This window comes from the organism of the source record quoted next, unplaced genomic scaffold (assembly GCF_019419815.1).
Source record: "Pyrus x bretschneideri cultivar Hongxiangsu unplaced genomic scaffold, Pyrus_bretschneideri_v1 Contig71, whole genome shotgun sequence".
NCBI lineage: Eukaryota > Viridiplantae > Streptophyta > Magnoliopsida > Rosales > Rosaceae > Pyrus > Pyrus x bretschneideri.
Window position 1 is genome coordinate 267,198 of NW_025999811.1, and position 25,548 is coordinate 292,745.

At 45.1% G+C, this 25,548-nt stretch overlaps 2 protein-coding genes across 2 annotated transcripts; one reads left to right on the forward strand and one right to left on the reverse strand.

The window, feature by feature from the left end:
- Positions 1 to 1,728: 1,728 nt before the first annotated feature.
- Positions 1,729 to 22,033, forward strand: LOC125472685 (major pollen allergen Ole e 10-like). The gene is made up of 2 exons (XM_048574394.1): positions 1,729 to 2,008; positions 21,456 to 22,033. The coding sequence occupies exons 1-2, from the start codon at positions 1,934 to 1,936 to the stop codon at positions 21,792 to 21,794; spliced, it is 414 nt and encodes a 137-aa protein (XP_048430351.1). The 5' UTR covers positions 1,729 to 1,933; the 3' UTR covers positions 21,795 to 22,033.
- Positions 22,034 to 22,850: 817 nt separating this feature from the next.
- Positions 22,851 to 25,075, reverse strand: LOC103956841 (S-adenosylmethionine synthase 1-like). The gene is made up of 2 exons (XM_009368882.3): positions 24,923 to 25,075; positions 22,851 to 24,196 (listed from the first exon to the last, which is right to left on the reverse strand). The coding sequence occupies exon 2, from the start codon at positions 24,191 to 24,193 to the stop codon at positions 23,012 to 23,014; it is 1,182 nt and encodes a 393-aa protein (XP_009367157.1). The 5' UTR covers positions 24,194 to 24,196; positions 24,923 to 25,075; the 3' UTR covers positions 22,851 to 23,011.
- Positions 25,076 to 25,548: the final 473 nt, after the last annotated feature.

Sequence of the window (25,548 nt, forward strand, 5' to 3'; positions counted from 1 at the left end):
CGTTTTTTACTAGACCAATTCCTTCGATTTTCAGTTGATTAAAACCTTAACATATTTCTTTCTTTGTCGTGTGAGAAAGAATAAAAATGGAAACCAAAAAAAGAAAAGCTCTGAAATAGAAGATCATCTTTCTTTTGCTTTATAGATGCTAGCAGTGGCTTTTGCTTAGTGCTTTTGAAAACACCGTCACTGATGGCATAACCGGCTTAAGCTCACAACGCATGACGATGCATAGTTCATTAGTTTGTCAACGTGTAATCACGTACGCACTGCCAAATTGGCAATACCTCGAGAAAACGGGTGCATATATGCATGACAAAGCAACAAAATAGTAAAGCAATGCAGCTAGCACTTGCAGGCACCTTCCTCAGCTCGACCATATGTCGTTATTCCATAAAACAACTTCTTTTTTTTTTTTTTTTTTTTGTCGATATTCCATTAAACTATTCAACTTCTCTACTTTTCCACCAAATCCCAGTTCACAGATTCCTACCTTTTCACAATTGTCCATGCATGTATAATTGTATGCCTTGTAAGGACAATTTTGCCCTCTTGAACTTCATCTCCTGCTTTCAGAAATATAAAATACCCTTAATTACAAAAGGACATGTTTGGTATTTGAAATCATACCCATCTCTGAAGCATTCTCCTCAGTCAGTATATAAATCTGAAAATTTGATATTACCCTTGAAACTATATTCTCCTCTACTAAAACCCATCCCATTTTGTTTACTTGAATAAAGCCATTGACTAGCCTCTAACTAAACAAATTCTTTAATTAAGTTTGACTTTTCAGATTGTGTATTTTTCGAATGCCTAAACTACCCCTATTAATACTTGGATGGGGTTTTTGGATCAGTTACTTGTTATATCCATTTAATTAATTTTATATATTTGACAAAATAATTCATGCCATTCATTGTATATTCAATATATAACTTTCAAATTGTTATAACGTGCCAATTGAAAAATAATAATACTAATTTCATAATTTTGTGCATTAAATATATTAGTTAATTTACCTACCAACACAACAATAAACGTAAAACAACTTCGGCTAATACTCCAATCCCTAATACACCAAACAAAAGCTATATGTTCCACACAATTTTTACCTACAAAATAGTCTAATTTACCTATTCCATCAAACCAAAATTTAAAGGGTCTAATTTACCTACATGATTTATGTGCATTAGATTAAAAGTTTGTTTAATTGCCTACAAGCACAAACCCACAACCTTCGAACATTATTATCTAATATCACTATTTTTTTTTTTGGAATAGGTAAATTAATTTAAATGTAGGTAAATTAGTATAATATTAATAAGTAGGTAAATTAATTTAAAGGTAGGTAAATTAGTATAATATTTTATAAGTAGGTAAATTAATTTAAATGTAGGTAAATTAGTATAATATTTGTATGTAGGTAATTACATGATTCAAAATGCAAGTAAATTACTATAATATTTTATAAGTAGGTAAATTAATTTGTATGTAGGTAATTACATGATTCAAACAATATTATTTTTTCGGTACAAGATATGTCTTCTTTTTTTTTTTTTTAATTTGGTAAACTAATTTACATATGTTGCTAATATTTATGATACAAGAAAGGAAAAATATCCATATGGATTTAATTGGTCATCATAATTAGGATGAGTAAATTAGGATTTTGTGGCATAAGTTGTAAATGTATTGTAATAGTTGGTCATATATTTGTCTACATGGTAGGTTATTTGAAATTTGGGTTTTATTTGAATGTTAAATTTAGGTGGATTTTTATTTGGAAAATAGGAATTTTAAGGGGCTATATCTAAAGAACCCTATATAAATTCCTGTGTATTCCTCATACTTGGCCATCAACTGAGCTTGCTATCACTCTTTCTCGGCAGCGACCGGCCATCGACTGACCTAATTGAGAGTAAGAGAGAAAATGGAGGTGACAAAGAGGCCTGTGGGAATGGTCGCAATGGGCTTAGCTCTTCTTCTTTGCTTTGCTGCTGCACAGGTGCGCTCAAAGTCATTATACACGTTTATACTGTACTTGTAATATCTGCTCTTCTCTGTCCCAATCAGTGCATGCATCCACAACCCACATTATCGCCTTGTTGCAGCGTTGCATATACATGAAGTGGAATTGCATTAAAATGTGGTGACACTAGCCTTTTTAGGTAAAACTAGCTTTGCTACAAGAGCTAGAAAAGTTGATTTTAGCCCAAATTTCCCAACATATTTTAGGGAAATGGGGCAGTTAAATATTTTTACCTTCTCTTTTCTCTATCGTTTTTACAAAACTTTAATCTTGGTTTTTTTTTTTTTTTTTTTTTGACCTGATCAGGTAATGTTCATGGCTTTGCTCGTTTAATGATACATCTTACTCTTTAACTAGACATTCTTTGAGCCGGAAAAGGACCACATCTTATCCATAAAAAGAAGGGGATACTAAGTGTTTGGGCCCAAAATATTATGATTGGGCCGAGCAGCAAGATGTGCTCGGCCCAAGGTAATGACACATGCTATGGGCCAAATAATGAAACCCGGACCAGCTGGCAGGGTCGGCCAGATCCTATCTTAAGTAGTCCAGATGAATGAGGAAAGGTCGAGGAAATCCTGGTGCGACCAGGATTCTCGACCGGCAAGGGATAAAGCTTCAAAAGGAGGAGAATTCAGAATCCCAGTAGGACTAGGATTGTTCGAGTTAAAGGTGAGATGGGACAAGGACTCCCAATCCAAATCAGAATGGGATTCAAGGAGCGAGGTGCTATAAATACAAGAAATTACGCAATAGAAAGGACCCTTCACAATTAGCACACAATTGCCCTGCGCAAAACCTCTCAAACATCTTGAGATTTTTTCCTTTTCCTTTCCTGCTAACACATCTTCAGTTTGGATAAACAGCACTGTGGAGGCACCCGGCGAGCAGCTTCAGTTTGGATAAACAGCATTGCTGCCGCAGAATCAGCCGACCGAGGAGCACCTTCAGTTTGGATAAACAGCACTGAGTCGAGGTCGACCGATTATCTATCCAAGTCTCGGCCGAGAAGGGTTTTCGAACTCTTGTTGGTAGAGGTCATCCTACTAAGCCTTTCCGGCATAGTTGGGTGTTACGAATTGCATTGCTCGGCGCATTGGACGCCGAGTGGTTTTATGATTGGATACTCGCAAGTAAGCTTCAGGGTTCGGCATTCTGACGGCCGAACTACGTTTACCATTAAGACATACATCACATTCGAGTACTTGTGCCCATATAGTTTGGTCTCGATTCGGCGTGCTTATACTCTTACGAATATAATCACAGTGACCGAATCAGGGTCCGACGACTTGTGAACTCCGTAGAATTAGTAGCCTTGTCTTCAGGCTATAGAACCCAGAGGCCGAGAGCGTTCCTTCCTCGGTCACAATCGCAAGATACAGAAGTCAACAGCGCACCCAACACGACATCATATTTTACTCCTCGGCCGAGCTCGGCCGACGAGTTGGCACGCCCCGCATTCAACCGAAGGACGTAGTTAGCTCATTAGTTACTCGGTCTGCGCGCCACGTAGGTTTTGTAATTTTTGTAGTCAACATTTTGGCACGCCCAGTGGGACCATTGTGCTAAACCTTCGGAGTTCATGACCGTTGAGACATGGTCTACCAAGAAGAGAACAACCATGGGAAAGTCAACAGCTGACTTACCAGTGCAAGGCCTTGGGCAGGATTCACACCCAGCAAAAAATCCGATCATTGCTATGCCACCCGAGGCTACAAGTGTGACACGCCGAGAAAATGAGATCTGTCTCGGCGAGCAACCTCACAACGCGGCGATCCCGAATCAAACGACGCCCATGTTTGTGGAGGGGATAGTGGAAGATTGCGACGACGATGGTGGAGAAGGCTCTGATCCACCAACTAGGTCGTTTCTTCGGAGACGACTTGATGAGCAGTATCGTCAGGTCGAGCAGTCAATTGGTCAAAAGATGAATGATTTACTAGAAGCAATACGAAGTAACAACGATACACAGACCAGAATGCTTGAAATATTAGTTAGTAAAGCCTTCAAAGATGGCCAGGTCGGCCAACCTTGGCAGCTCTCGACGAACGTGCCCATACCAGCCGAGAGAGGGTCCGCTCGACCGCAACCAGTCACCTTGGAAAGAAGAGGACCAGGAAATAGATCTGAGGGACCAAGCCAGGGAGAAGAAGCCGCTTCCGTGAACATGACCAAGGTCCAGAGAATGATTGATTCAGCCCTGAAGAAAGGGCTGAAGTTTCCAAAATTCATTCATCCATACTCGGCTTACGTAGAAAGGTTTGAATACCCACGAGGATTTAAGATCCCTGATTTCAGCCTCTTCGCCGGGGAATCGTCTTTGTCCTCATTAAAACATGTAGCTCGTTTCACAGCGCAGTGTGGGGACGTCAATAGCGACTTCTACAAACTACATTTGTTTAATTTTTCATTGACAGGCTCCGCTTTCGCCTAGTACATTAATCTTCCACCCAATTCTGTGCAGAGTTGGGAGGAGTTGGTCGAAAAGTTCCATGAACAATTATATCGGCCAGGGATGGAGATGTCCGTATCATCTTTGGCCAGGATGGCTCAAGCATCCGACGAATCTCCAATGGAGTACTTAACAAGGTTCAAGTCGGCCAGGAATTGGTGCCGAGTACCACTCCCCGAAGTGGAATTTGTCAGGATTGCTCTCAACGGATTAGACGTGGAGTACAAAAAGAAGTTCTTGGGGGCAAACATTCGCGATATGTACGAACTTGCTCAACACGTCGAACAGTATGATTATCTGCTCCGAGAAGAAAAGATATCAAAGTCACCTTCACGGGGAACGTTGTATAAGAACCCCACGGTTAGCTATGCCTCGGCTGAAAGCGGGGACCATCAGTATGTTAGTGTGGATGCGGCCGAGATAGTAATAGACAAGCCATACGTCTGCAAGGCTCTGGCTCAAGTAAATGGCAAAGACACCAAAGCCCATTCGGCCGCCGAGGAAATGAATAAGTCTTCGAAAGTCTATACCTTCGACATTACCAAGGCCGATGCAATTTTTGATCAATTGTTGGCAGCAAAGATCATCAAGCTTCGGCCAGGACATATTATACCTAAGGTCGATGAATTGAAGGGAAAGGTATACTGCAAGTATCATAACTCTAATAAGCATGCGACCAATAATTGTGTCGTATTCCGGGATACAATCCAAAGTTGGATCGAGAAAGGAAAGTTGAAATTTCCAGAAAAGCAGATGGCGGTCGACGTCAATCCCTTCCCGTCAACAACAATTGGTATGGTGGATGCTCATCTTCCAAAAAACAAAGGGAAGGCCGAATACGTCCCGGTGCAGCATATCCGTCAACGGAATGGTCGAACAAGGCTAAAGCTCGATATCTTTTCGAATGCACCACCCACGGAACAATCGGGACCACCCGCCTGCGAGCCTACAATGAGGTCAAATACCGACGATTCTCATGGATCAAAGATTTTATGTGACCATTGTAAAACACCAGTTGAGCCTGGGAAGAAAACATCTTCAACACCACCCAAGGCCCTTACCGTGCCAGTGACATCATCAAAGGAACTTGGGTCGCGACGTCAAGTGTTTGATCGACTCGGCCCACAAGTTCGGCCGAGAGACCAGGCCTCGGTCAGGCGGCGCCTTAACTTCGACGCGCCTTTCTATAATGAGGATTATTACTCGCGCAATACCAACAGTTCCAGCTCATCAGCCGATCGCAAAACTTTCAAACTGCCCAGGACATCGGATCAACGCTGGTACAGTTACAACTCCCCAACAGGTTTATATACGGCGTTATCTAAATCCCAAAAACGTCGCCGTCAACGGATCGATTGCATGGCTCGGCGACGAGAAGCGCAGGCCAGTCCCGCCAACCAGTGGCAACCAAAGAAGGCCATGGAAAGCGTAAGTGAACGGCCAACCCCGACTATCATGACCGAGTTAGCCGAAGGGAAGAAAGTAGCAGCTGCCGGTTTCGAGACCACCATTGAGGATGCTGAGAAACGTATCAAAATCCTTCTCCGTCCTGGGGAAACTAGAGCTCGGCTAGAACACTTCACGCAAGAGGCCGAAAGGAAACTTTCCCCATTACCACCGCGCGAGCCGTTTATCAAAGTACGGCGCAACCTACATCCCCCATTCCTCGGTGAGTCCTTGGAATACATGCGAGAGTTTCATAAGAAATACTCCGCCAATAACTTGTACGGACTACCCAAGGCGTGTCAGGAAGCCCTCGACCTAGCTCTCACTTGCCCCGATGCCGAGCAAATCATTCAGAAAACCTCCGACCCAGCAATTAAGGCAAGGTTCCAACATATACGGGAAGCTCGGGTACTTGGTTTTGAAGTTGATCCTTATACAGATATCGACACCGCCGAATTACCTTTCTCGCTCGATGACCTTCAGCATTTGCGCTATCATTTCGAAGTTTTCTCAGCGGTATCGCTCTTCGGCCTCACGGCCGACGAAGAAAAACGGATAGCACGGTTGGATACATATCTCGACACAAGGAACGCCCGCATTGCCTATGAAGAACGAGCCCGTATAACAAAGGACCAACATAAATCTTCGACAGTCAACATGGTCGAGGAAAATAGCCACACCACACTCGACTTGGTTCCCACGTCTCGGATACCGGCTCTTACCGAGGCACTCAAATGCTTGATCGAGGATGTTCCGCCGGCCGATACTGTGGCTAGTTCGGCAGAAGACGACGACCACGATCCAATGGGTCCTTCGGTCCTCGAACAAATGGAGATCAGTATGGTCCACGTGTTACCAGCTGAATTTCAACCCAGTACCCTCCAATCAAATTTCTTGGACGGAGATGTAGTCGCCGAAGAAGCAACACAAGTCGATTTCGTTGCAAACAACGACGACAGAGAAACCCGAAGCACGGACAATCTTAAGGCGGCTTTGGCCGAGCTATTTCCTCGCTCCCCTTCGGTTAATCTCCAACACCTGAAGCCGTTGTACGTCACGACTCACATCGAAGGATTCCCTATTTCCAAAGTGTTTGTCGACTGTGGAGCTACAATCAACATTATGCCAATATCTGTCATGAAGGCTGTACGCCGTTTTGATAATGAACTCATTCCGTCAGGGATCACTATGAGCAGCTTCGTTGGTGACAAGTCTCAGACCAAATGAGTGCTACCATTGGAAGTTAACATTGCCGGTCGTCAACACATGACGGCATTCTTCATAATTGATTCCAAGATCGACTATAACGCATTACTTGGTCGAGACTGGATCCACCAAACTAGCTGCATTCCTTCATCACTATACCAAGTTCTCATCTTTTGGGACGGCAAATCGGTCACCGTCCATCCAGCCGATAATCAACCATTTGAGACCAACATGATTCAGGCTCGCTATTATGACGATCACGTCGGCTACATCACCCTCAAAGGCCTTAACGAGGATGGGCGGCCGACGCGAATTTCAGTGCAGAAAGTGATTGAGGTCGGCGCCGAGACTGTCCAACAGGATTCGGCGAGACTTGGCTTGGCAGATTTAGTCACCAATGCCGATGATTAAGCACACCAAGCAAGAACAGCATCAGGCCGCGGTTTTGTCAACAATGGAACGTCTGCTGGCCCATTGGTACGCCATTACCAAGCAACCACATTCCGGCATCAATTTAATTGAATTTTTGGCCGAAGCAGATGACGGCCCTGTTTTGTCTCTTGATAAAGTTCGGGCTGCACCGGCCGAACTCGAGGACCATCGGCCTCAAGTCAAGGACCCATTAGAAGAAGTTAACGTAGGCACGGTCGATGATCCTCGCATATTGTTTATAAGCGCGTTACTCCCACCGGCCACGAAGGTCGAACTCCATAAGTTACTCCAGGAATTTAAAGATTGCTTCGCGTGGAGTTACCATGAAATGCCAGGCCTCGATCGAAACTTGGTCGAACATGAGCTACGCATCTGTTGACCCTAAAAATTACAAAGCCTACGTGGCGCGCAGGCCGAGTAACTAATAAGCTAACTACGTCCTTCGTTTGAATGCGGGGCGTGCCAACTCGTCGGCCGAGCTCGGCCGAGGAGTAAAATTTGTTGATGTCGCGTTGGGTGCGCTGTTGACTTCTGTATCTTGCGACTGCGGCCGAGGAAGGAACAAATCTCGGCCTTTGGATTCTCGAGCCTGAAGACAAGGCTGCTAGTTCTACGAAGTTCAATATCAAATTCGGCTCTCAAGGTGCCGAATGTAGTAACCTGGTAACACCTCACTTGGCCGAGAAGGCTAATGAGATGACCTCTGCCAATAAGGATTTGAAAATCCTTCTCGACCGAGACTTGGATAGATAACCAGTCGGCCTCGACGCAGTGCTGTTTATCCAAACTGAAGGTGCTTCGGGAACGGCTGATTCTACGGCAACAGTGCTGTTTATCCAAACTGAAGATGTTCGCCGGTTGCCTTCACAGTGCTGTTTATCCAAACTGAAGATGTGTCGGCGGAAAAAAGAAAATAAAAAAATCTCAAGATGTTTGAGAGGTTTTGCGCAGGGCAGTTGTGTGTTGAATTGGAGGTCCTCTGAATGGTGTTCGCAGCCTTGTATTTATAGAAGCAAATGCATGGTGCGGCTTCACTAGTAGAATTTGATTTCAATTCAAACTGACTGAAAGCCATCATCTCCTAAATTTGCTTCGGTATTATCACCATTTTTCAAAAAGCCCATGTTTTTCCTTCCTTATCCTCTGGATGCATTCCACGTGGCCATTTCCTTATCTCATGATAGGCCAAAGCCTATCACCACCTATTTGCCCGTGCAACCATGCATGCCACATCCTTTTCTTCCAACCACATGCACAAATCCAAAACACCTTTTTTGAAAATGCATAGCCGCACGACATTGAAGCCACCTTTGATCTTCTAATCCGGTAGCATTTAATCTTTTGGACTCCTCAATTATCTCCACATTTTTAGAAATAATTTTCTTAATAATTCCCCAGATAATATTGTGATTATTAAAATCATAATATTATCTAGACAAATTATTAATCAATTATCTCAACCTTCTTCCAATCCAATGGCTCAGAATTTTACTCATTCTACGGTCTCGATTGCTCAGGCCGATAGCGTAAATTTGGGTCCAAACATTGCCCCCCAGTTTCCTTGAGCTTCGGCTCATAAGCCGAATGGTCAAGGAAATTAATTGTTCGTAGCCAACAAAATCCCATCGTGTCACTGAAAAAGAAACTTTGCTTTTTGGCAATAACACCCATGTAATATTATCAAAACCACCACCGAATAACCATCATTCGGCCTTACGGAAATTCATTATGTTTCACCAAATGGGCCACCGCTTCTCATCTAACTCGGAATTTATATATATATATATATATATATATATATATACATATATATAGACACACACATACACACAAACACACACACACATAAAACAAACCTGTGCCGAGCATCATCTCGCCGAGCTCGGCATGTGTGTTCGTGTATATATATGTTAGTGACTTGTAAAAGTGGCTAAACCATATGGGGCCGAGAGAAATGAGCCGAGTTCAAGAAGCATTGGGTTAAAGTCACATCATCAAAACCACCATCACTCGGCTTTGAGGAAATTCATATGTTTTCCACCAATGGGCTCCATGCCAGTCTCAACGGCCTCCTTTTATTAACCGAATGAGCATCTCACTATTCGTGTCTTGGAACTGCGAACACAAACCATTCGGCCAAAACATATATATATATATATATATTTTTTTTTTATATATATTCGGCCATATAGTTTTGTAAAGTGGGCCGAGGATAAAGTGGGGCCGAGACCGAGTAGAACTAGGGTCGAAGACGATGAAAACCATTCCTGGAGCTCGGCCTGCCTATATATACATAACTAATTATATATAACTAATAAAAGTGGTCGAGGAACATTAGCTAGATACGTTTCGTGGCCGAGGAACTTCATTGTCGGCCGAGGTCTTAAAGTGGCCGAAGACCATCATCACATATATATGAATCCAAAACCACAAAAAACAAAATCAAAACTTGGCCCATTGGCCTTGGAATGATGTTGTCGGGCATGCATATTTCTATCACCTCTTTTATATATATATATAAATATATATATATATATATATATATTTCTCGACCAAGGCTTGGTGGAAGCAGGCCGAAGTCATTTGGAAGTTCTTCGACCGATCCCCATTTAAAGTATTGGCCGAAAGGCCGAATGATCAGCATCTTCTTGATTTTCTTGGCCTCGGCTTAGACAGCCGAGAGTTGTCTCATTTTTTTTTTTTTTTTTTTTTTTTTTTTTTTGAAATATCCAACCACGTGAAGGCCTACCACTTAGCACAGGTGGCCTTCTGCAAAAATATATATTTTTTTTAAAAACCAAGGACATTTGCCGAGCATACCACTTATTATGTGTCTAATAAACATGGTGGTCATTGGTTAGCTTTCTACAAAGGCTTAATGCCTGTTGCCCCCCTGATTTTCTTAAGTATCGGCCGAGAGGCCGAATGGTTAAGAAAATAATTTAGCAAATGGAAATAAAAGTGGCCGAACCATAATCAGGAGGAGGCCAACGATGTTTTATTCCAAGCTGAGATCTTTTAATATCAAAATTCTCAAATTGATTTTGCTCTAGGCCGAATAAAGAATTTTCTCCAAATATTTTTGACTTGGTGAAATATTTTTTACCATCGGCCGCCAAATGTGTTGGACAATTATTATGCTCCCCAGGCATAACAATTTCGCCAATTTCGGCTTTCAACTCGAACAACTTAGCCGAATGGGATTTCTCCCTATCGGCTTTATCACCAATAATCATATTGATTGGCGTAGTTTCGGCATCTAAAACCATGTCTCCAATTAACATATCAATTGATGTGGTTTTATGGTCTGAAGTCGTGTATCGGTATTGGTCGTCATTGGAACACTCCTCTAAAGAATCATTTTCTGAGTCAATTTTTGGCTCAGAAACTTGAACATTTTCTTCTAGGCCTACCACACTTTTAGTCTCGGCCGAAAAGATAGGTGGCCTTTGTTCCTCGACCAAATTAACAATTTTCTTAGGCCGATGTCTGATTACGGCCGAAGCGGAAAATTGCCCCCCAGTCTTTTCAACCAACCATTCCTCAAATGGAATTGATTTGTAGTCGAAAACGTAAGGAAAATATTTTCCATCTAGCCAGGCATTAAATCGAGCCCTGTCTTCATTTACCCATTGCTCTTGCAGGGTAACATGAGCTTTTATTCTCAACATGTAAGCGAATGACTTTTGCAATTCTTTATGGCCACGAAGAACTTTTTCCACTTCCAAAGATCTCTTTCGTTCTTCATTATGTTTTTTCAATTCCTCTAGGCGCTCGTACAATCGGCTACGTTGAGCCAGATTGGAATCTTGATATATCATATGAACTTCGTAGTTCTAGCACTGGGTCCCACTGGGCGTGCCAAAATGTTGACCCTAAAAATTACAAAGCCTACGTGGCGCGCAGGCCGAGTAACTAATAAGCTAACTACGTCCTTCGTTTGAATGCGGGGCGTGCCAACTCGTCGGCCGAGCTCGGCCGAGGAGTAAAATTTGTTGATGTCGCGTTGGGTGCGCTGTTGACTTCTGTATCTTGCGACTGCGGCCGAGGAAGGAACAAATCTCGGCCTTTGGATTCTCGAGCCTGAAGACAAGGCTGCTAGTTCTACGAAGTTCAATATCAAATTCGGCTCTCAAGGTGCCGAATGTAGTAACCTGGTAACACCTCACTTGGCCGAGAAGGCTAATGAGATGACCTCTGCCAATAAGGATTTGAAAATCCTTCTCGACCGAGACTTGGATAGATAACCAGTCGGCCTCGACGCAGTGCTGTTTATCCAAACTGAAGGTGCTTCGGGAACGGCTGATTCTACGGCAACAGTGCTGTTTATCCAAACTGAAGATGTTCGCCGGTTGCCTTCACAGTGCTGTTTATCCAAACTGAAGATGTGTCGGCGGAAAAAAGAAAATAAAAAAATCTCAAGATGTTTGAGAGGTTTTGCGCAGGGCAGTTGTGTGTTGAATTGGAGGTCCTCTGAATGGTGTTCGCAGCCTTGTATTTATAGAAGCAAATGCATGGTGCGGCTTCACTAGTAGAATTTGATTTCAATTCAAACTGACTGAAAGCCATCATCTCCTAAATTTGCTTCGGTATTATCACCATTTTTCAAAAAGCCCATGTTTTTCCTTCCTTATCCTCTGGATGCATTCCACGTGGCCATTTCCTTATCTCATGATAGGCCAAAGCCTATCACCACCTATTTGCCCGTGCAACCATGCATGCCACATCCTTTTCTTCCAACCACATGCACAAATCCAAAACACCTTTTTTGAAAATGCATAGCCGCACGACATTGAAGCCACCTTTGATCTTCTAATCCGGTAGCATTTAATCTTTTGGACTCCTCAATTATCTCCACATTTTTAGAAATAATTTTCTTAATAATTCCCCAGATAATATTGTGATTATTAAAATCATAATATTATCTAGACAAATTATTAATCAATTATCTCAACCTTCTTCCAATCCAATGGCTCAGAATTTTACTCATTCTACGGTCTCGATTGCTCAGGCCGATAGCGTAAATTTGGGTCCAAACAGCATCAAAGATGGCTGTAAGCCTTTTCGGCAACCTCCTCGCCGGTTTTCGACCGAGGTACAACTCGGCATTAAGGAAGAATTGGTTCGGCTTCTTAAGGCCGGATTTATTAGGACCGCTCGGTACGTTGAATGGTTGGCCAATATCGTCCCCGTGTTGAAGAAAAACGGTGCCCTCCGCATTTGCATCGATTTCCGTAACCTAAATCTGGCTACTCCCAAGGACGAATATACAATGCCAATCTCAGATTTGCTCATTGATGCCGTAGCTAATCATGAACTGCTATCTTTTATGGACGGTCATGCGGGATACAACCAGATTTTCATCGCCGAAGCTGACGTCCACAAGACAGCTTTCCGTTGCCCAGGGGCACTCGGCACTTACGAATGGGTAGTCATGCCATTCGGCCTTAAGAATGCCGGCGCCACATATCAACGAGCCATGAACATGATCTTCCACGACTTAATCGGAACCATCGTCGAAATTTATATCGACGACGTGGTGGTAAAATCAAAACGCCGCCAAACGCACTTGGATGATCTGCGGCAGGCGTTCCTTCGCATGCGCAAGAATAATCTCAAAATGAACCCAGCTAAGTGTGCTTTCGGTGTTTCGGCCGGTAATTTCCTAGGGTTTTTGGTGCACCATTGCGGCATCGAAGTCGACGCAAATAAAGCCCGCGCCATCATTAGCGCCCCACCTCCCACGACAAAGAAGCAGCTGCAATCGCTACTTGGGTAGATAAACTTCCTTCGCCGCTTCATCGCCAATTCGGCCGGCAAAATGAAGGCATTCTCCACTCTCCTTAAACTTAAGGATACTGATAAATTTGAATGGCGCGAAGAGCATTAAAGTGCATTTACGCAAATCAAGGTGGCCCTTTCAACCCCACCCGTGCTGGTTCCGCCTTGTCGCACCAAACCCCTTAAATTATACATTTCGGCAGCTGCCGAATCCATTGGGTGTCTCCTCGCGCAAGACAACAATGTAGGACGTGAACAAGCTGTCTTTTATCTTAGCCGAAATCTGAATTCCCCAGAGCTCAATTATTCACCCGTCGAAAAACTTTGCTTAGCTTTGTTTTTCGCCGCATCTAAGCTTCGGCATTACATGCTCCCATCAGTTACGCAGGTCATTGCTCAAACAGACGTAATTCGGTACATGCTCACTCGACCTATCGTCAAAGGTCGAATCGGGAAATGGACGCTCGCCTTATCCGAGTTCAGCCTACAGTACGTACCCCAAAAGGCCGTCAAAGGGCAGGCTCTCGCCGACTTCTTGGCCCAACACCCCTCCCCATACGGTTTTGAAGGAGGCGATGTCGACATCGGTCTAGTCAACATACGCGATAACCATTGGACCATGCATTTCGATGGCTCCAGCACTTCGACTTCGGCGGGTGTCGGCATTGCAATTCAGTCGCCCAACCACTGCCGATGGTATTTTTCTCTCAAGTTGGATTTCAGTTGCACGAATAATCAGGCTGAATATGAAGCCCTCATTATCGGCCTACACGTTCTACACGATCTACGGGCCTCTCGTGTTCTTGTCCTCAGTGATTCCGAACTTGTGATTAACCAATTGAACGGCATTTTTCGTTGCATGAGTTGTACTTTAGCGCCATATCACATGGTCGCCACCTACCTGGCCGAGTCATTCGAACGGATCACGTTTGAACACATTTCCCGAATCTACAATACCGATGCCGATGAACTCGCCCAGATCGCCTCCGAAGCACAACTCATGGAGGGCAAGCTCGGCCGAATCGCAGCCACAGGCCTGCAATCGTACCCGGCCTTGATCAATCGGCAAACTCTCCAGTGCACACACGTAATACGTACCAGGGTAATGTCGCTCCCATCCCTACTAGAACGAGGAGACCCCGTAGAAATATGTGTCGTCGAGGTAGAACCAAATGATTGGAGAAAAACGATGTTACGGTACCTCGATAATCCCAACGGGAAACACGACCGGAGAACGAAGGTCCTCGCCACGAATTACGTGTCGTATCAAAATGAATTATATCGCAAGGGCGAGGATGGTTTACTGCTATTGTGCCTCGGCCCAGACGAGGCTGCCCAAGCAATGGCCTGAGGTACATGAAGGAATTTGCGGAGCACACCAGTCTGGACGAAAGATGCGTTGGTTGCTCCGACGACACGGTTACTTTTGGCCCAATATATTAAAGGATTGCATCGAATATGCACGGAGATGCGTACCATGCCAAATTCATGGACACGTACAGAGAGCCCCGGCCGAATTGCTACATTCGGTCACTAAACCATGGCCGTTCAGAGGTTGGGCAATGGACGTGATTGGCAAAATCACGCCATCATCGGGGGCAGCGAAACACGCGTGGATTATGGTAGTAACTGACTATTTCACTAAGTGGGTCGAGGCAAGATCATACGCCGAATTAACGGCCAAGGAGGTATGCAATTTCGTAGAGGAAAATATTGTGACCAGATTCGGCGTGCCAGAAACGATCATAACTGATAATGGCACTATATTCACGGCCGATAGGTTTAAGGAATACGCGGCAAGTTTGAACATCCGACTCGAGCAATCTACGCCGTACTACCCACAGGCAAACGGGCAGGCCGAGGCAAACAATAAAGTGTTGATCGGCATCCTTGAAAAAATGGTAAAAGAGAAACCTGGGTTGTGGCACTTGAAGTTAAATGAAGCGTTATGGGCATACCGAACTTCACCCCGGTCGGCCACTGGAACCACCCCTTACGCGTTAACTTATGGACACGACGCCATGTTACCGGTCGAGTTGAGTATAAGTTCGTTACGAGTAATCGAGCAGAGTGACTTGTTCAGTGTTGAATATTGTCAAGCGATGCGGCAAGAATTAGAAGATTTAGAAGAAAGTCGAATCGACGCGGGTAACTTGTTGATAGCGCAAAAGGAAATTGCCGAACGAGCGTATAACCAGCGTGTAAGACAAAAAACGTTCGGCGAAGGAGAATTGGTTTGGCAAACTGTGTTGCCTGTTGGGATTAAAGACCCAAGATTTGGGAAGTGGTCGCCGAATTGGGAAGGGCCATTCGTCGTTCACAAAGTCCTCGGCAAGGGGGCATATCATCTCAGAGATCGGACGGGTTCAGTTCACAAATTACCGATTAATGGAAAGTTTTTAAATAAGTACTATCCAATTACTTGGGAAATGCAAGAGTAAGACCATTGTATTGATAGCAAAACGACCATTGTATTGATAGCAAAAAGATTATTACAACAAATACAAATACAATGATGGGTTCCTAAGGGGTCGAAGGGAGGAAAGTCTCGAGGGCAGCTTTAAGCTCCAGCCACTTCGCTTCGCTCAAAATTATCTCAGCCTGCCGTGTCTTCTTGTTGCATTGCAGCTGCTGGATACGCCGTGCACCGGCAGCGAAGGCCGTCAGCCGAGCCTTGTTAGCCTCAAAGTCCTTCTCGAGCTCGGAAGCAGCAGCCGACCTTTGCTGTCGAAGGTCAGAAATTTGACGCTCGAGGTCAGAGATCTGGCGATCAAACTCGGTCAGCTTCGCTTTCCTTGCTTTGATTGCCTCCAACTCCACTCGGCCAGCCTCCTGCGCGACCTTGGCCACCTTCAGGTCATCCTCGGCTTGTAGTGCTCGCTCGAAGATAAGAAAGTGGTGTCGAGTCCGCTCCAGGAGATCGGTAAGGAAAGAGATGCCCTCCGGGCTCAGGTGACCACCACTGGCAAGGTCGTTAAGACACTCTCCAACAGAGTCAAGACCCTGGCATCGGAGAGCTTAGGAGGCAGTGAGAGAAAGGACTTCGCGCAGCTTCACGAAGACTTCGGCCTCGGGCATGGCTCCTGCTGGTTCGGCAGGAGCAGCGGAGGAGCCGGCCTCACCGGTCGTGCTCTGGAGTAGAGCGTCAAGCTCCAACTCCCACGATGGCTGCACATAAGAGGAAATTTTTGTGAAGAATAGTAAAAACATCGTGGTATAGTACATCAAAAGAAAGAGGATTGTTTTAGACCTGCCGAGAGGAGACTTCGGCCATGCCCTCTGGGTCATTGCTCGAACCCAGGGAACTTAATGGCCGAGCCCAGTACCTCAGACCGCTTCTCAATTCACGCGGCCGATGGAGGTCATCTACATTTGATGGCCACGACGGTGGCCAAGAAATATAGACAACGCCCGTCGGCGCATAAAATTGTCGGTGAAATGACTGTTCGGGCACCTGACATTTAATAGTCTTTTAAGAACATGTCATGGGAAAATTAATACAAAAAGTGAAGACTTACATAGGCCGAGGAGACTTCCTGCGGAGGAATGGGGAGGTCTTCATCCTGCGGGTGGATCGGCGACTCGGCCGTGGCCTCAGGGTCGGCCATGGGTCTCTTGCCGCGATCCGCCGCAGGAGGAGTCGGTCGAGTAGTCGCCTCCACAACCGGAGGAGGATGAACGGGAGGAGAGTTGACTGGTCGGCGACGGCGTGCCAAGGGGACCTCTTCGCTCTCGCTCTCGACATCCTGAACAAAAAGAAACTTGTGTCATGACCAAAAACCTAAAGGAACGAGGGGAGAAGTAGAATCATACCTCCAGAACGACCGTTGGAGAAGAGGGTCCCTCGACAGGTGCTGCCGACTTCCCCGCGGCAGGCGCCACGACCGGCTCCGAGGCTGAAGCTGGTGCGCCGATGGGGGCGGCCGTGGCCTCAGGAGAAGAGACGACTGGTGGAGTTGGGGCATCCGGCAAAGGAGGAGAGCCGGCAGGAGCAGCCGTCCCTGTAGTATCACTAGGGACGACATGAATTTCCCGGTCGCCCTTCTTCGCCAATTTCTTGACGCGTTTAGAAGGGCGAGGGGCATCAACCTCCGGCTCGGCCGCTCGGTGGGGGCGTTTGGCCGGAACTGCCCGCTCGGTGGCGATGGGCTTCTGCACCTTCTTCGCCTTCGCCACCGCGGCGACCACCTCTACCTTCCTTGGCACACGACTCCCTGAAGGGCAAGGTGATTAGTAACAAGGATCAAGTTACAAAAAAGAAAAAGAAAGGCGGAAAAACTACCTTGGGCCGGCTCCTTAGGTTGAGCCGAGGACGTCGACCGAGGACGGTCGCCGAAGATCTTCTCCACCAGATCTTCGACCGGGGCGCCGAAGAAGTCGCCAGTGTACTCCTCCCACCAGTCCCCGAAGGTGTCGGTTCCCAAAGATTCAGGAACCGCCGGCCGAATCCGGAACTTCTTGCACTTCTCTTGGAACTCCTGGTCGGACGTCTTGCACTCCCTCTCAGATGAGCCGGTAAGACGTCCCCGACTCAGGAGTGACCGAGAAGCGAGCAGGGGGACTGGGCTGCCCTGGAGATAGCCGAGCTGCCGGGCGACAAAATTGGGGTGGTAGACCTCCCAGCCCGCTCGGCGGGCATCGCAACCCAGTGGAAGGTCACGAGCCACAACGAACGACCCCCATCGCTGACGAATGTCCGCATCCTCGGACGCGGCCCACGTTGCCGAAGGAAGCCTGAGCGAGGAAGGGTACTCCTGGCGCCGGCACACCAGGAACTCGTCATCCGAGATAACGTCGAGGCTGAGGAAGTGTTTGAAGACCTCGTCGGCTCGGTGAGGAGGCGCCGGTCGAGAGGCCAGTTGAAGGCCAAGGGCGGCCGTTCCGTCGATCGAAGGCAGGAACCTCCGGTCGAAGGGTGGAAAAGTAGACCTGCAACCAGAGTTGGAACACCCAGAGGGGTCCGTTCTGGTGCGGGTCAATCTTGCCAATGGTCGCCTCAGCCAGGCAACGGTAGAGGTTGGCGAGTATGGCTGGACTGAGCGCCAGCAAGCGACCATTGGCCAGTGCCTGGGCCACCGGCATGTTCTCCGCCAGGCACTTGTTCGACCTGGTACAACAGATGAATTTGTTGTACCAGTAGAAGAGGAAGGCCTCGTGCTCTCCCTTCCTCAGGCCCTCCTCGCCTCGACCGGCGAAATGCAGGATGAGGGTGTTGTAGTTGAAGAAGTTCTTGTGAAGTTTTTGAACTTCTTCCCTTGAGGGCTCCCGATCACCCCGGCTCAGTGTTTCGACGACCCTTTCGTCGAATAGCGCCTTCAGGTCGAGAGGAGAAGGGTATCCAGAAAGGGCGGCGTCAATGGGAAGGCCGGTCGGGGAAGTCCCAAGGATGGCCGAGACGTCGAGGATTGTGGGGCCGAGAGGGCCGAAAGGCAAGACCATGGTGTTGGTGGCCGAACACCATAGACTCAGGGCCGCCAGGAGCAGCTCCTTATCCATGGCAATCTCCATGGTTGACAGCATAATGGCATCATAGATGCCAAGAGCCTTCCACTCCTTGGAGAAGAATGCGCTCATCCGGTTGACCCAGGCAGCCCAAGCCGTGGTGGTCGAGGGCCAGGCTCCCTGAGGCCGCGCCAGAGTCCACTTTGACCAGTCGAACCCCTGCAGCAGGGGTGTTAAACACTGCTCCTTGAGCAGGTCAGTAACGGACGACGGCACTGCGTCTCTGAAGAGGGGACCCAGAATCTGGTGGGTGGTGGCCATGTCCTCTTCAAATCGCAGCGTCTTGACGGTGCTCCGATCAATGAAGTCTTTGCACTTGTTGATCTCCTCGGAAAGTTTCGCGATAAAGGAAGCCATTAGAGTAATCTGGAAGAACTGGAAAGATTGCAGAAAGGAAAACTAGAGGGTTTGGTCTGAACGAGCAAGGATGATTAAAATTTGAGAGTTTGGGATTTCTGAAAGCGTAAGATACGAATAGAGTAAAGTGTGGGTATTTATAGGCTTTTCAGATTGAAGATCAAACACCTGAATTTCGAAAGGGATTGGAATTCGAAAAGCGTTAGTTCAAATTAGGGGGAAATGTAACCGGGAAAGCCTGCAATCATTTCGGATATTTTGGGAACCTGCGAAAATGGGATCGAGGAGTCGAAAATCCAGGACGCACGATGGCGTGCGGCGACAGGTTCAATGTATTAATAAGGATAAGACGGTTCAATTAGTGCACGGTTTCGAGGCCCATGATTGAAGCTTTTAAGAGCGGCGGAAGATTGACACGTGGCCACGCGTTGGGGGCAACGAGGAAGGTGCAATCATGTCTCATAAATATGCAGGAATAATGGTCATTAATGAAGTAAGGTCCAAAAAAGCAATAAATGTTTTCGCTTCTTCAAGGCCGAGGCTCGACCAAGAGTTAACAGTCGGCGACCTCAGAAGCGAGGGGGCAATGTTTGGGCCCAAAATATTATGATTGGGCCGAGCAGCAAGATGTGCTCGGCCCAAGGTAATGACACATGCTATGGGCCAAATAATGAAACCCGGACCAGCTGGCAGGGTCGGCCAGATCCTATCTTAAGTAGTCCAGATGAATGAGGAAAGGTCGAGGAAATCCTGGTGCGACCAGGATTCTCGACCGGCAAGGGATAAAGCTTCAAAAGGAGGAGAATTCAGAATCCCAGTAGGACTAGGATTGTTCGAGTTAAAGGTGAGATGGGACAAGGACTCCCAATCCAAATCAGAATGGGATTCAAGGAGCGAGGTGCTATAAATACAAGAAATTACGCAATAGAAAAGACCCTTCACAATCAGCACACAATTGCCCTGCGCAAAACCTCTCAAACATCTTGAGATTTTTTCCTTTTCCTTTCCTGCTAACACATCTTCAGTTTGGATAAACAGCACTGTGGAGGCACCCGGCGAGCATCTTCAGTTTGGATAAACAGCACTGCTGCCGCAGAATCAGCCGACCGAGGAGCACCTTCAGTTTGGATAAACAGCACTGCGTCGAGGTCGACCGATTATCTATCCAAGTCTCGGCCGAGAAGGGTTTTCGAACTCTTGTTAGTAGAGGTCATCCTACTAAGCCTTTTCGGCATAGTTGGGTGTTACGAATTGCATTGCTCGGCGCATTGGACGCCGAGTGGTTTTATGATTGGATACTCGCAAGTAAGCTTCAGGGTTCGGCATTCTGACGGCCGAACTACGTTTACCATTAAGACATACATCACATTCGAGTACTTGTGCCCATATAGTTTGGTCTCGATTCGGCGTGCTTATACTCTTACGAATATAATCACAGTGACCGAATCAGGGTCCGACGACTTGTGAACTCCGTAGAATTAGTAGCCTTGTCTTCAGGCTATAGAACCCAGAGGCCGAGAGCGTTCCTTCCTCGGTCACAATCGCAAGATACAGAAGTCAACAGCGCACCCAACGCGACATCACATTTTACTCCTCGGCCGAGCTCGGCCGACGAGTTGGCACGCCCCGCATTCAACCGAAGGACGTAGTTAGCTCATTAGTTACTCGGCCTGCGCGCCACGTAGGTTTTGTAATTTTTGTAGTCAACACTAAGAAACGAAAATTTATTCATGTGCTTGCCAAATGTGTTGTCATTACATAGGTCTTCCAATGGATCCAGAAAGAAAACTAGGACAAAAAAAGGAAAATAATGATATACGGTAGATGGCTTGTACGTAGTTTTGAATAAAATCTTGTCTATTAAAATGATTAGAGCGTAAAATAAAAAAACATTAATTATGGATAGGTAAAGAATTTCGAATGGTAAGTTTATAAATAATAAATGTGTTAAACATGGTAAGTTTTAAAAATAAGGACTTATATTAGATTTTGAAAATCATTCAGGTTAAAATCTAAAAACAATTTTATTGAAGCCCTAAAATCTAAAAGGCAATAAACCCTAAAATCGCTTGGATCTAGAAGAAAATGTAGCACAATTTGAGAAAAAAAATTATTCAGAAAATATGGAAGCAATTGATGAAGATGTTTGCAATCATAGGAAGGGTATGATGTATACAATTTTTTTTCCAAGGAGATTTATTTGTTTGATTTAAGAAATGGAAGTGAAGATTTTGATCGTCTTCTTAGGATATCGGAAACGGTGGGGCAGCTGCAACATTAACATGGTGCATTGCAAAACCGTCGGCAGATGTTGAAAAGCTTCGGCAGAACATTGATTATAGCTGCGGCCAAGCAGGAATAGACTGCAGGCCGATTCAGCCAGGTGGCGGTTGTTTCAGCCCAGAGAATGCCGTCTCACATGCTTCTGTTGCCATGAATCTGTTTTTCAGGGCCACCGGAAAGCACTTTTGGGACTGCCACTTCAATGGCACCGGCTTAGTTGTTTCTCAGAATCCATGTACGTCTCCAACCCCCTGCCGCTTTTGCTCCAATTCTCCTTTTATTTATTTATATAATTATTATTGAGTTTCGGTCTTTCATATTACTAATGCAATTGTAATATTTGATTGGATGGCAGCTGTTGGCACTTGTGAGTATCTATTGTGATGACGGATCATGATTCATGGGGATATTTGATTAGTCGAGCAAGGACCTACATCAATAATGCATAGATATATTCTCCCCCGTCAAAATTTAATCAGTTATTTTTCGAACTGTACTTCTTGTTTTGTATTTTCAATCGACTTGTACTTGTTGTTTTGTACTTTCACCTTGTTATCTCATGTGCACTATTCAGTTACTTTTGTTTTCGATCAACTTATATCAGTATTTGGTACCCTCTTTTTGCATTCGCAGCGCTTTAACCCTTTAAAAGGTCAAAACATTAAAAGGAGTTTGCAACTTAGTTGATTAAGAACCGTCTATTTTTTACACAAAATCTTGAATTCGAGTTCAATTCCTTATTATCACTTGTAGATATAAAATAAAAAGAATTTTTGGGAGACTCTGATTTTTGTCATATTAGTGTAACATATGATGTGGCAAGTAATGCATACGTTATGAATAAAATATAAGAAGTTTTAACGAAACACTCTTGATACTGTTCACTTTTAACGAAAAATAACATTTTTACCTTTCCTGGTATCATTCATTTACACCTTTATTTGTCATTTTTCATTAAAACTAAAGTTTTTTAAGACTTTTCATTAGTTTTGCTTAAAATATATTCAAAATTTACAAGGAACATGGTAAATGAAAATGATTAGTAGATGCAGACAATTAATAAATAGCTATATAATTTAGAAATTTTTATCCAAATACAAAATAACTTTGGCAAATTTCGTACAAACTTTGGCTTGAAGTTCGAGTTTTCTGCTCTCCATATTCATTCCAATTTCAATTCCATTATAAAGAAAATATTTGTATTTAGAAATTTTATTTCATTGACATAGGATACCATGTCGGTGAAACCATATTATGTGTTAATTCTTCTCTAAAAACAATTTCGACAAAATTCTTTTTCTTTTTATACAGACACCGGTGTTGAACATATCATGTTACAGAAATAGAAAGATGAACAAATAATAGGGGAAAAATACCTTAAAAATAAAAAGTATGAAATTAGAACATTAGAAATTTGCTTTTTAAGTTGTACAACAGCAGCAATTAAAACACGCAAATTATTCATCCGGTGCCAATTAATGCAAAAGCTTCGGCAGCAGGGGCGGTATTTGATCCATCTCTCAAGACTGAGGCTTCTCCCACTTGAGGGGCTTCACAACCTCCCAGGTGAAATCTGGGTCGTCTCTTCCAAAGTGTCCGTAGGCAGCTGTCTTCAAGAACCTTCCACCGCCACCCCTCTTGAGATCGAGGTTGATGGTGATCATACCAGGCCTGAAGTCGAAGGTCTCCTTCACAATTTTAAGGATTTCCTTGTCAGGGATCTTTCCAGTTCCATATGTGTCAACGAAAACCGACAAGGGCTCTGGCACACCAATGGCATAAGACACCTGCACGATGGCCCTGCGAGCCAGCCCATTTGCTACAATGCTCTTGGCAGCCTGCCTCACAATGTAGGCGCCACTCCTGTCGACCTTGGTAGGGTCCTTTCCGGAGAAAGCACCACCACCATGGGCCCCCCATCCACCGTAAGTGTCAATGATGATCTTGCGTCCAGTAAGACCTGCATCACCATGAGGACCGCCAATCACAAAGCGGCCTGAGGGGTTAAGGTGGAAAATTGTCTTCTCATCAAGGTACTTCTCAGGTACAACAGGCTTAATGACATGCTCCTTGAGGTCAGCGGCAATCTCATCGTTTGTGACAGTCTCATCATGCTGGGTGGAGATAAGGACGGTGTGGACACGCACTGGAACCATAGCTCCGTTTTCGTTGTAGTACTCAACGGTAACTTGGGTCTTGCCGTCGGGTCTCAACCAGGGGCAGGTACCATTCTTCCTGACCTCAGTGAGGCGAGCACCAAGCTTGGTGGAAAGCACATGGCTAAGAGGCATCAATTCAGGGGTTTCGTCAGTGGCATATCCGAACATGTGACCCTGGTCACCAGCACCAATCTCCTCAGGTCGCTTGGTAAAGTGACCATGAACGCCCTGGGCAATATCTGGGCTCTGCTGCTCAATGTTAACCAGGACCTTGCAGTTTTCAGCATCAAGACCCACGTCATCAGAAACAAATCCAATGGCGCGGCAAGTGTCACGGACAATCTTCTCATAGTCAACATTGGCCTTGGTAGTGATCTCTCCAAACACCATGACCATGTTGGTTTTGGTGCATGTCTCACAGGCAACCTTGCTATCAGGGTCCTGGGCAAGGCAGGCATCTAGCACTGCATCAGAGATCTGGTCGCACAGCTTGTCGGGGTGACCCTCGTTCACGGATTCAGATGTGAATAGGAAAGTCTCCATTCTCTACACAAGATAAAAGTATACCAAGACACATCCGTATAAATATAAGCAACAAAGAGAAGTCATAGCTCTAACTACAGAAAGAATAAAGATTAAAAACCCGCATATCACCAAATTCGCAGTTGTCGTAAATCTGAATACAACATCAATTGTACTTTCGAATTTAACAAAAGTAAATATTCCCACAGAAAAGCAAATACAGAGTGAACAAACATATCCCTAAAGCATTTAAGCATCACATCACATCAGATATAAAGCCCAACAGATTCTGCACTCCAAAACAGATACAATGAATGACAACATCAAGCTCATCTTCAAGAATAAAGGGCAGTTCACTAAAATATCCACCATTAACAGGGTTCTACTAAGAAGGACAGTACTACAAGTCACACCAGTCTATGAAAAATCTTCAGAATACATAAACTTACAGCCACAGGGAACAATGAAAATCCCATAAAACTACAAATTATCAGATCTGCAAGGTTTACTGAAACAAAACCCAAACACTTGAATTTAACTTGTCAAATCACAAAACACAAGGGCAAAATGCTAACGAAAAACAATCACATCGAGTTAAACCTGCCAGATCTTTCATTTTTTCCAAAGCGAAACTTATAAAGTCCCCCTAAAAATCCCACAAACCGCCAGCCCGCTCACATTATAATCAAACCACAAACAGCAAGGACAAGGAAAACGAAAACCCAACAGAGAAAAGCGCTAAAATGGTACCTCTGAAGCGCGGATCTGGAAGTGGAGGAAGTTGGAGGGAAGAAGAAGGGGGCTGTGCTTTTCGAACCACACCCTTAACGCAGAGAAAGCGGAAGACGATCAAACGACTGCAATTGTCCGAAATGCCTCTTATTCGTATTTATACTATTTAATTATCCTCACCGGTTTACCGGACGCCTCCGTTTCGATTTGTTTTATCTTCGTCGGTCATTAACCATCGGGATCAGGATACTCTTCTAATTTAAGGATGAGGAATCTCATGAACAAGAGATATGGATCGTTGGATGAAAATCCAATGGTTATAATTATTATAATTTTAAAGAGATCCTCTGTTTATAGCCGTTGGATTTTCATTTAACGGCTCACATCCCTTGATCATGAAGATCCTTATCCTTAGATAGGAGAGGATCCTGGTCCCCATCGAATGGTTGCGAAATGATCAGCCGTTGGATGTGAACGAATCCAGGGACAAGATTAATCCAGGGTTTGGTGAGAATATCTAGTACTTGGGCCGTAGGTACTACCGGCTGCTGCTTGTCTTTCACCAACCCTAACCGGTAGTCGGCTCACAGGGCTTGGCTTCTTTGGTTTCACTGGCTTGGCTTTGATGTATATGCATGCAAATC

Bases quoted from the DNA above. Each gene is read 5' to 3' on its own strand.
- LOC125472685 (XM_048574394.1), top strand. From the start codon at position 1,934: ATGGAGGTGACAAAGAGGCCTGTGGGAATGGTCGCAATGGGCTTAGCT. The intron at 2,009-21,455 runs GTGCGCTCAAAG...TCGTCTTCTTAG, and splicing joins TTTGCTTTGCTGCTGCACAG to GATATCGGAAACGGTGGGGC.
- LOC103956841 (XM_009368882.3), bottom strand. From the start codon at position 24,193: ATGGAGACTTTCCTATTCACATCTGAATCCGTGAACGAGGGTCACCCC.